Source organism: Strongylocentrotus purpuratus, unplaced genomic scaffold (assembly GCF_000002235.5).
Source record: "Strongylocentrotus purpuratus isolate Spur 01 unplaced genomic scaffold, Spur_5.0 spur5_scaffold_15, whole genome shotgun sequence".
Taxonomy (NCBI): domain Eukaryota; kingdom Metazoa; phylum Echinodermata; class Echinoidea; order Camarodonta; family Strongylocentrotidae; genus Strongylocentrotus; species Strongylocentrotus purpuratus.
The window spans coordinates 32,656,626-32,668,704 of NW_022145600.1; the positions used below are offsets into that span (position 1 = coordinate 32,656,626).

At 37.9% G+C, this 12,079-nt stretch overlaps 1 protein-coding gene across 1 annotated transcript in view; it reads left to right on the forward strand.

The window, feature by feature from the left end:
- The window catches only part of LOC581920 (receptor expression-enhancing protein 2), a 49,138-nt gene extending 41,342 nt beyond the window's left edge, over positions 1 to 7,796 (forward strand). Inside the window, exons 6-8 of the mRNA XM_781897.5 lie at positions 877 to 1,078; positions 3,441 to 3,922; positions 5,906 to 7,796. Coding sequence (XP_786990.3) covers positions 877 to 1,078; positions 3,441 to 3,922; positions 5,906 to 5,992 — 771 coding nt within the window. The 3' untranslated portion in view covers positions 5,993 to 7,796. The remainder of the gene's footprint in view (positions 1 to 876; positions 1,079 to 3,440; positions 3,923 to 5,905) is intronic.
- The last annotated feature ends 4,283 nt before the right edge of the window (positions 7,797 to 12,079 follow it).

Consider the following 12,079-nt stretch of genomic DNA (forward strand, 5'->3'; position numbering starts at 1 on the left):
TCATGAAATATGTTCTGACCCCTCCTTGCTTAATGATAACAAAATTGTCCAACAACATACTGTAACATATATGAAAATCCATAAGAACCTACAGATTTGTTTGACTGGAAAAAAAAAATGAGATGATACATTATTTATGGACGTTTTATGTAGATTGCATCAATTTTTCCATCAGAACACTCTTTGTTTTCAATACAGATCCAAAATTGTGAGTTCCTAAAATTGAGCTTACAAGACCCCCATGCTTTTGCTGATATACAGTGTTGCAGGTGAAATGGTATTAGTGCCTTTGAGCATTTACGAGAGTCTGAAAGGCTACTTTGGGCTCTGTGTATATGCTATAGTGTATTGCAATGCATTGTTTGGTATTCATGGAAAGTAGTCTCTGGAGTCCTTTGTGACGTTGACAACCAAAGGAAGACCCTTGATAAACAAATCAATAATGTGTGTGTGTGTTTGTATGTTAATCCCCAGGGACAGACCTCACTGCTTGGTTTTCATGGAAAGTAGTCTCTGGAGTCCTTTGAGTCCTTTGATGTTGACAACCAAAGGAAGACCCTTGATAAACTGTGTGTGTGTTTGTATTTGAATCCCCATGCAGGGACAGACCTCACTGCTGGATCAGGTCAAGATATACTCTGGGATTGCCATAGCTGCAGTCTCTTGAGTCATTTGATGTTGACAACCAAAGGAAGACCCTTGATAAACAAATCAATAATGTGTGTGTGTGTTTATATGTTAATCCCCAGGGACAGACCTCACTGCTTGGTATTCATGGAAAGTAGTCTCTGGAGTCCTTTGAGTCCTTTGATGTTGACAACCAAAGGAAGACCCTTGATAAACTATGTGTGTGTTTGTATTTGAATCCCCATGCAGGGACAGACCTCACTGCTGGATCAGATCAAGGTATACTCTGGGATTGCCATAGCTGCAGGCACAGCTATAGAGGATAGGAGACTACCACCACCAGAGGGAGGAGACTCCCAGGACGAGGATGTCATCGCCATTGAGACGAGTACAAGGGTCACCAGGTCACAGCAGGATGAGACCGACATGGGCACAATGCTCACACCAGAATGTAAGTTCACTGTCTTGCATTGACTTGTGTCAACATTACATTTAAAGGGCTAGTCACATTTCATCAATAACGATAACAACAACATTAGTTAACAAAGTGTAGAAAAAGTATTGGATACCACTGTTGATCACTAATATATGCTAATACGCCTTTAACATCGATTATCTTGGATCCAATGTGTTTTTGACCTAGAGCTATCATATCATCATCTGTACAGTTCTGGTTATCTGTAATGCGACCGGTCCTTAAGACGTAATCATTCTTTAATTCCTAAAGCTCTTCTGGTCTTAAGTCGGTTACCTTGCACTTCAAGACAATTAGATTCAGTTTTACTTATAAATACAACAGATTTTATTAATTTGGATCCATTGTGATTGGCTTCTGAAATTCAAGCTTGAGAGTACAACTCAATTTCAAGTGTAGAGATCACAGAAGAGAATCAAATGTTACAAATCAAAACAAACGCCTCTCTAGCTCTGCGCTCCATGGCTTTCAGCCAGCAAGACGATATTTTGTTCTTCCAGTATGATATTGAAGGGCCCCAATTCTTTTAGTAAGATCTCAAATTGCATACTCCTGAATCTTGTAGAGGAAATCTCCCTGAGCCTGTCTGCATCACGTTCCTCCCCCTAAGAAATAAGGCCTTATGCTCAAGTTTTTCGACGAGCCTGTTGCGTGAGAAATGTAAACACTGGGACTTCCTCCTCCCTTATGGTGAATGTATTTATAGATATGTCTCTCTCGTTCTTCCCCGATATTGCTGGCTGTATCTGTCTCTATCCATGAATGTCGACATGTATCCTTCTTTTTCATTCGTTTCTCCCTGGTTTAGTGTATTACCCATTCTTAATAGTCTGGCATCCACAAATATCTTCGCTTTCTTCAAATCATTCCCCCCCCCCCCTATTTTTCACGGATACCCTCTCTCTTTCTTTCTCTCATTTAGTTTCTCATTACACTTTTTCCTTTTTTCACACAGTTCACTCTCTTTCTCTCTCTTTCTCTCTCTTTCTTTCTCTCTCCTCTATTTGTCTCCCTTCACTCTCTTTCTCTTTCTCCTTTCGCTCGTTCCCTCCCTCAATTGCCATCTTCCCTCTATTTTGTTTCTTTCCTCTCACCGTTATCCTCAAGTTTGTCTTTTTTTTAAATCCTCCATTCTTCATTCTCAAAGTTATCCACTCCCACGTTTTCTCTCCCTCTTCTCCTTTCCTCAATTTCTCTTGATCTCTTGCTGATCTCGCCATTCCTTCCTTCCCTCTCTCCTACTCGTGTCACCTTCAGAGCTGTCTACCCAACCTCTTCCTGAGCTTGAAGAGGAAACAATCCATTATAATTAGTTCTTGTATATTGTTCACTGAGTGACAAGCAATATGGACGAGGGATTGCAGCAGCTCCGCAAAGTTCCGCAAACCGGAGCTGAGCGTGCGACTGAATCCATGCCCTAGGCTGCAAGATGTTATATTAGGATGTTTACCATTAGAGCTAGCCATCTCATGCCATTGGCTCTGCCTAGCTGTAGCTGTGACTCTGAAGAACATTTTATTGCATGCATGGATCGTGGCAGCCATGCTACATTGCATGACAAGGATAGGCACTAGAATTTATCCAGCTGTGTGAGATATAATTTGGTTCAACCTGTTGATGTAGATAGAATATTGCATTTATTTCTAAACATAATTATGAGGGCATCGGTATTATAGATTGTTCTCACCCTATCAAAATTGATGTCAGCAACTATTAAAAGTGTCATCTAGTTTGCTGCTCGTTATGAGATACAACAAATTGAAGCGTTCCAAAGAAAAACAAAATATTGACATGTTTGAGAGTGCATAATGCTCCCCCCCCCCCCCCCTCTTGTGTTCACCATTCTTTTCTTTTTTTCTTCAAGAAAATTGAAGATATCCGTGGTAGAATGTTCAACTCTGTATGAGTTTATAAATATTTTCATAATACTGAAAAATCATCTCATCAATACCTAATACCTATTTATTATCATCATTACATTTTTACCGATGCAAATATCATTAGTAGCACAGAATCTTAAAACACATTTTTGTTTCTATGGAAACAATTTCTAAAGCTCTTTTATGTTAAATATTGATCCTATATTCTAAGGGCCTCTCTGGATACAATTAGTACAAGCTTTGATCTGCAAGAATGAGAACACGATATGAATTGAGAACATGATATTTGTTGAGAACATAATATGATATCGAGAACGTGATATAATATTGTGAATATGATATGATAAGCAATATGAATATCAAGGAACAGTTGGAGACAGCAGAGCTTAAAGTCTAAATAACCAGGAAGTCATTCCCTGATCGATTCTTTCCTCTTTGTCTTCTTCCTTTGACCTCAGTACACGACCTTGACTACGGCGCATCGACCCACGGAGATCTTCTGCAGAGCTTAGATAAGCTAGATAACAGGTTACGAGAGGAGAGAGAACATGAACACTACCTACGCAGCGGCGAATCGGAATGGGGCCACGAAGACATCCACCAGCAACCTGACAACGATTGGGACCGGGACGATCGACCCGACAAGGACCTGGAGTACTTGATCAGCGACCAGTACGAGGATCAGCCCCCGCAGCCCAAGCCCCGTGCCAAGCCCCGGTCTCCGCCCAGGAGGAAACCCACCCCGCCCACGCATCCTATAGTAGACCAGGACAGTGAGAGCAGTGATGTGGAGAGACCGGCCACGCTACGGAGATCCACCTCGCTCAGGTCATCCGGCAAGTCACGCACGTACTCGTCTACAGAAAACCTGTCTACCTCCAGAGGGCGCTATGCATCGACGGAGAATCTTACCAAGAGGCAGTTGAGTCGCAGACAAGAGGTAATGGATATGGACAGTGGTGATGATTACAGTACATAAGATAAAAAGGACTTCATTTTTAAAGGGACAGGCTTGCAGAATAGGATATTGGAAGATAAAAAGAGTGTTTGTAGTGAGGATTGTCATCTAAGCTGTGATGGTATGAGGGTGTATTTACCTAACGTTGTAAATATTTTCTCATTATATCACACAAGTTGTAGCATCGTATATAATCTTAGTCAAAATTTGACGTTGGTGTGACTGTGAGTGGGTACATGGACATGTATCCAGCTACATGTATCAAACTTTATAATTTACGTCAGGTGGTGGTGAATATGTCACCATCTGAAAGACCACTTCCAGAATGTACCTGGTCATCATGTACATGTAGGCATACCTTAGAGTTGACCAACTTTTCAAAAGTAAGGTTCTTAAACTTAGAAATCTATCTGGCTGGCCGGACTGATGTGCATGTGTATAAGAATCCCAAGCAGTAGTTTTAAACTTTTTATAAAAGTCAATTATCCTTTTATTTTTTATAAAAGTCAATTATGATTGTTGCAAATAATTAAGGTAAAAGCACTTTGTAACGAAGGATGCTGCACCTTTTAGAGCTGTGATATTTTCACATTCTTTTTTTGAACACCCTATCAGGGGGATCTACCTTCACCGACACAAAAAACATTTTTCTGCATGTTTGGAAGATTATCTGTTTTAATTTGATAACTTGAAATTGAAAATGGATTGCCAAGTATAAATAAATCTCACAATAATAAACATGTAAATACACTTATGAGAGGAAAATTTGATGTAGAAATATATTAATGTAATTTGATACACTCTATTGGAATGCCATCATGTGAGTCTAAAATTGGAAAGGGAAATGAGATATGTGTAACGGATTCTGAAAATATGGCAGCACTGCTATCGCATGTAGACTAGCTGCTGGAAATGTAAATCTGTGAATTCAGAGCTCACGTTTTCTGGGAATTCTGGCAGTCTGTAAACAAAATTGCGATTCTTCCTGTCTCCACATGAATGTTTATGCCAAGATTTCCTTGTTTTTGAGCAAATCTGTGATCAACCTTGCCCTCTTGTAAAAAAAAGTTTAGAGACAAAGGAGAAATGTAGTGAATACTTGTTAGGACTTGTAAAATAACCAGCATTTGCTGTAAATATGAAGTACTTAGTATGTTTGAAATTATATTCTTGTGTTGTATAGTGTGCAGTGTTTGGAGTGTAGTTTGCATGTTTATGAAGGGTATATGGATTTCATGACATCAAGTTACTTTAATCTTTGTTATATTTGCAAATATTCACTAATATAGCAAATATGTTAATGATGATAAAAGAAAATGTAGACCACCAAACATGTTTGTGTAGAGGTACATATTGAAATTATATGAAGTTTAAGAAGATCGAGTTGCTAATGTACTTAAAATATGAGTCACTGACTTCCTGAAACTATCATTTGAATGCCTACACCAGGTCCAATTTTGCAATTTTCTAAAGAATGTCAATTGTCAAGCCTATTGTGTTAAAATACTTGGAGGCACTCATGTCTTTATTTTATTAGCTTACAATTCTCTTTGTAAACTAAGGATTTAAACTTGAAATATAGTTTTTCATTTTGCTAACAAAACTATCACTAACAAAACACCTCTATTTATATTAAATTTCACACCAATCACTTTGGAGTCTTGAAAATTCCGCAAGGCTCCACACCATCTTTCCTTGTGGGGGAATCGGATCAAAATGTCTAGGATTCTTGTTCTACAAGCCCTTGTTCACATTTGAATATTTTATGGGTTTTAGATGATTTTAATCCTGCTTTGTACACACTATCACTGCCCTAATATACTTAGCATCTTACCTCTAACTCATCCATTGATTCACTAACATCATTTCTGTTTTGTTTGCCTGCATTCTATCTATCATTTTGCATGTTTATAATTTTCCATTTGCTTTTCTTTCCCTTCTTCTTTTTATTTCGCTCCATGTCAGATGATGAGCAGGTCCCTTCGCCATTCCACCCGGCAAACCTCGAACCGGGACGCTCAAGAGAGACGTCCACCCTCCCACCAGAAGTGAAGCACCTCACCCCTCCCCTAGTGTCCCTCACTCGCACTTCAGAGAGACGATAGAAATCATCTCGGTACTCATGCAATGTATTTAAGGGCTAGAACATATGGCTCCAGTTACAATGTGTAAAGTCTCAGTACATGTCAAACAGAAGTTCTTCAAGAGAGGATCAAAATAATTGCTGTACTTACATGTATGTAACCTCTTAAATTGCAGAAACATAAGACTCAAAAGAGGATCAAAATAATTTCTGTACCTACTTGAAGGCCTATATGTAATGTCTTAAAATGACAGAAACATAAGGCTTTACGTGTAAAGAGAGTTTAATGCTGGCGGTAAAAAGTCATGTTGTTTGCGAATCAAAACTGAATGTTCTGAAACTTCCACTTGCACCTTTGAGAGATGAGGGATAGCAATTATTTCCGTACTGACACTTTGTAATTTCCAGAACATAAGTGGAGATATGGGCTGCATGAAGTCTGTATGAGTCAGAAGTGAACCCTTTCTCTTTTATTTGTTAGAGATGATTTCTGTACTTACGCAATGTATCAACAGCCAAAAGAAAATGGGCAGTGTGAGTCTCTCTATCTTTAAATGAGTGAAAGTTCTTAGCTCTTCCTTCTGAATTTCAAAAACTTATTGAAATAACTTCTCTACTTATGCAGTCAATGTAATGAGTAGAACATGAACATACAGGCAGGTAGCGTAATGTCTCAGTAGGTCTAAGCGTATCGGGTGTTCCCCTGATACTCAAGACTTTCGAGCTGCTCTTGAAGATTACGTTATCTCTCAAGGATTCATTTGTCCATGAAGGATGTAAACCTCAAGGTGTTTCTTGCTATTGGTGTGAAGTTGATGGATAATTTAAGCTCATTGGTAAAGCTAGTCATCAAGGAATATGTACTTTTATGGTCCATGAAATATGTCTTGGTCTGAATAGCGTTGCTGAAGTAGTCCTTTATGACTGTACGACTACATGAAGATTTAACACTTGTACTACAGTTATGGGCGATCTGACAGCGGGATTCTGTCTGTACCAAAGCTACTATTGTGAAGTTTGTACTTAAAATAATGAAACGCCAAAATATCTTTGCTGACATTGTTTAAATCACAACTCTCGCTCATTTGGCAAGCCAAGACTTTTGTTAATGTGTTTTGCTATTTTTTCAGTTGTCCAACATTAATTGAAGTAATTTTATGAGTTGTAATACATTTGTAAAATGGTCTCTGATTTGATTATGCATGTGCTTCTTGTATCGGAGGAAGTAAGTCACAATTTGGATGGCAGTCGGTTATTTGATCAAATACCAGCCTACCATTAGCCAATCAGAATCAACCATTCTAATGAAGTCTTCTAAGAGGTAGCTTTTCATTGGTTGTTGGAAAGTGGACTTGATCGTAAACCGCATATGGTGAATGTTCTATCAAACTTTCCTGCAACTGTGCGAGTCCACTGGTCAGGTCTCGTTTATATGTTTAAATTCTAAAACCACAGTTCTTGTATGAGTTTGTTGGAACTAAAACGTTATAGAAGTAGGAAGACAAATATTAGTCACAAAAAAGTAAGGATTTTAAAAAGGACGTGTGAACATAATAAGAAATGAGATAAAGTTGCCAAAAATTGATCAAGTCTGAAGCAGTTGTACTGTGGGAGGCAGTTTATGGATCAAATGCCAACATTGAGGTCAGATAGTAATTTATTGAGATTAGACGATATTGAGATCAACATGGCAACTTTGACACTGAAGATACATGTATAAAGATTGAGGTCAGCTCTAATTACGAAGGTCTAATCAAATGTTCACATTGAGAATTTTTCCGTGGAGATCATTGCTTATAAAAAGCTATCAAGATTTAGGACAGATGTAAATTCATCTGTGAAGGTCTTATGAAAAATCTTGTGAACAAATAGTCATTTTTGATAATCATCTACGTTATATACATCCCAATCTTTGAAGGGGTGTCTTTAATCTTATATAACACCTTGAGCAACAAAGCAAAGTATTTCAGGGTATTTTGAAGTTACACATAGTTATAGCAGAGTGACTTTAAGATCTGATCGAAGGACATTTTTTTATAAGCAAAGCTCCTCTTTTCTTGGCTGTTAACTTTTTATGACCTAATTATTAGGGAACAACCTTGCATAATGTTTTTGATAGAGAGATGTTTTGAAATTATCCTTGAAATATCAGAGATTCATGTTATAATCTAACAGTGTTTGGTCACGAAGAGTATTAAAGGCTTACATACCTTTCAAAGCCCTTGTTTTGATATAGAGGTTAGATGTTGGATCAGTAAGGCCAGATAATGTTATAGTGTTTCGTACCTTGCAGTGCTGTTGGTAAATTATAACAACAAGATTCTGTTGTGGAAATGAGAATGGTCAGATAAATTGAGAAGTAGTTAAAAAAATCCCTGCACCATTTCAGAAACCATTATCAAACATAATTTATGCACTTTTACAATGGATTTGTTGTTGTTAAAGAAGTATTCTAGAAAGTCCCACAATCCCCCCTTCCATTCTGTTGGTGCTGTTGAAGCGGCTTGTTAGCGTTCTTCAGTATCATGTGTTGGGTACTCTATGGCCCTGTCTGTACTTTCTAAACAGTCACTGTCAGCTGGACAGATATACAATGTGCTCAAGGTCAGCAGAGCAACATGAACTCAATCCCAGGATATCAATCTAGATGAAGGGCAAGTCCAAAAATATCTTCAATTCAACTATCTCCCCCCTCCCCCACCTGCATTTTGTTGATGTACGAGTAGCAGCCTGTTCACTATTGTCAGTATCATGTGTTGACTACTGTATGGCTATGTCTATACTGGGTAAACAGTCACTGTCAGCTGGACAGATATATACAATGAGTGGTCCAGGTCATGGGATGCAACAGGAATTCTGTTCAAGGATCTCATTCTAATTAAAGGCCAATTCCAAAAGGATGTAGTCACATTAAGAATGTACTTATTTAAAGAATGTGCTTTTACTTTAAAAACTTGCTTTTAAATACCAAGTCAAAGATTATAGTTTACATGAGGAATTGGTATGTTAACAGCCCTATTACCATAAATAATTGTCTATGAATCTATTATATTTACTCAGCTTTGAGCTATAGCTATTAAGTTTGTCTATGAATCTATGAATCTATTATATTTACTCAGCTTTGAGCTATAGCTATTAAGTTTCTTGTTGAACTTGCCTCTGGGTTTTTACTCTGACATTCAAGAACCGACCAATACAGGAATTGAAGATTTGGAAAGGGGCAGGGTTATACATGGTGTAAGCAAACTGATTGAGTCACATAGAAGAAGAAAAATTGTTGTGGTAAAATTTAAAAATTATTCTCGAGTTACAAGAAGATACATTGCGATGAAATGACTATCGTCATGTTGGGGTTATTTAAGGTCATTTTGCGGAATGTTCAGGTCACTACCCTGTTACTGTATGGGAAATCTAGGCATTTCTTCACTCTCAATGCTAGCTGTGTCGATTCTGTGCTATAACCTTACGCAAGACGTTGGTAGTGCACTCAAAGTTCAAATGTTGCAACTGATAATTGTTTGATTCCGCCTACCAAATATAAATCATACCGAACCAGAGCGTGACCTCTGTCCAGAGTGTTCTTCTTTAGAACTTTCCAGGGCATCATTTCACAAAATCATCATAAGTACAAGTTCACCCACATCCCATTGAAACGTGTGTTAATTTTGAGACACGCGTTTCGGCGGGAAGTCGGTGAACTTGCACTTATGAGGTTATGTGAAAAGCAGCCTGATCAATGTATTACAACCAGAGAGGACCCTGGTTCGGGGAATAAAGATACATCTATATATAGGGTACCCTAATCACCTTGGCAAACCATTGAGAGCTAAAGGACGTGTTTAGCCTGAGATTCCAACACAGGGTATGTGATACAGGAAGTGGGCTATGAAGCAAATTAAACGCAGGACCGCACTGAGGTAACCCGAGTCGAGACAAGGATCTCCCTTCAGCCGATTGAATATCTATGCAAAGGACACTACGCTATACGTTAAAGATAGAGGCTCGGAATGATTACATGGCATAGCTGCCAACCATTTAGATTTTGGAGGAATGATTCCTGTTTTTGGCTTTTTAATTAATGTTACGATCGACCCTTACATTTCTGTCTTCTTTCGAAAACGTCTGCGTAAAAATTGCCGTCTACAAAATGGACTGTAATCCTAATTTTGACATGCAAGTTCTTAAATTTTGTAGGTACCAAATTAACATGTATCATTTGTAGTTATGATACATGTTTAATTGGGTTATTACATATCTCAATCAGTTATGATTATTTAAGTCTTGGGATCAACCATTAACATCACTATCTGGAAAAGGCAATTCAGTTTTGAACAGAGGTTTTTCAGAGTGTGTGTTATGGCAAAGACAGAGAGCTAACCTTAATGCAGACCAAATCACATTTCGCAAACATCTGTTTTAAGTTCTCAAACATCTAACATTTGCTTTGCAATGCACTATTCATAAATGTCCAAGTAATTTTGTTTTAATTTCATAATTATGTATAGATGTGCGATTTGAACTGTATACGTATACTGGCACCTGAAACAAAATCTAATCTTTTAAGAGACAAAGAACTTAAGGGGTACATAACGATTAATTTCCCCTGTGAAAAGTTATAAGTGAACTTGCAACATGTAAGGTATAAGGCTTGCCGTTTGAATACAATAACGAAATGCTTGTAGGATTAATGTATAATGAATGTTTAGATATAAATATGACTTATGTGTACATAATATGGGGTCGACAATCCATATCAAATACTGCAATTTTGACTGGATTACGACGTGAATTCAAATATTATTGGGAAATCTGTGCATTATTTTTGTCATCATTGTCTGTATATATGTAAGCTGTGTACGATGCAAAATTATAATGTATTGATTCTGTTGGATTGATCAAGCACTTGGTAACTAAAGCATTCTTTAATCTTTGCTTGAAACGGAAGCTTTTGGTGTACAAGATGTACAAGTATTAAAAGCATTGCACCATTATACTATATACTATATACTGTTGCTATAACAGTTACACCCATTGTGCAAACATCCTAGTTTACCCCCTTGGAGTATATTTTGCTTCATGCTTAATGCATTGGATCACACGCTGCCTTGCTTTTTTCACTATCTGGATGTACAAATTTGGAATCATATACAGTTTTGTTTTTATATTGAAATTATTTCTTAATCTATGTGAGACCAAAATAAACTGGTAATACCCCATCCTGTCACTTTCAACTTGGTGCATCATCTGTTCAGCGCCAGAAGGGCATTGACTTCTGCATTAAAGCCATACTGTACGAGAAGCTCATCCGCGAAGTCCCCTCTTAGCGCCATCTCAAGTCAGCTGTAGCAGTGTGGTCCCCTAACTCCCTGCTTCCCGAGCTGTGCTATTGGTTCTCGCATCCAGTCCTCTGTCTGCGAAGTGGGAATGAGGTATTGGGTTACGCGCTGTTCGCAAGTTGACCATGAGATGGCGCTGTGCAATGAACAGTACGCTAGGGCAGAAAGTGCAGTGCAGTATCGCTTTAAAGCATATAAGTTGATATTTTTCTGGTTCCAAACAATATGCAGAGTAATGTATCACAAACTTCATGATAGACAGCGATCTTTAGTAGAAAACATAACCGTGATTAGAACCTTGATAGTTACGGCCTGGATACATACCACCAATAATGGTAGCAAAATGACAAAATCAATCCTGAAGAGGTATTGGTTCTGAAAAGAATCAAGCCTGAGGCTCATTAGCACAATGTCTGTTTGGAGCCAGAAGGCTGTTAACTATTAAATACTTGAACACAAAGCTAACGCCCTCCTGGCTTTCAAACATACAATGAATTAATTAGCAATCCAATATCCTATACCCAATCTATGCTGACTAATTTTATTGTCATCATCGTCATTGGTGATATGTTACCAGCCTTTAAAATAGGAATTTTCTTGACATAACAGTAAACTTTCACATAACTTCGTTTGAAGTTATTATTTTTTGTTTGTATGAGGATATAACATGTTACCGTTATTCTTGTAGGTTCCATCAATTCTTCCCAATTATAGCTGATA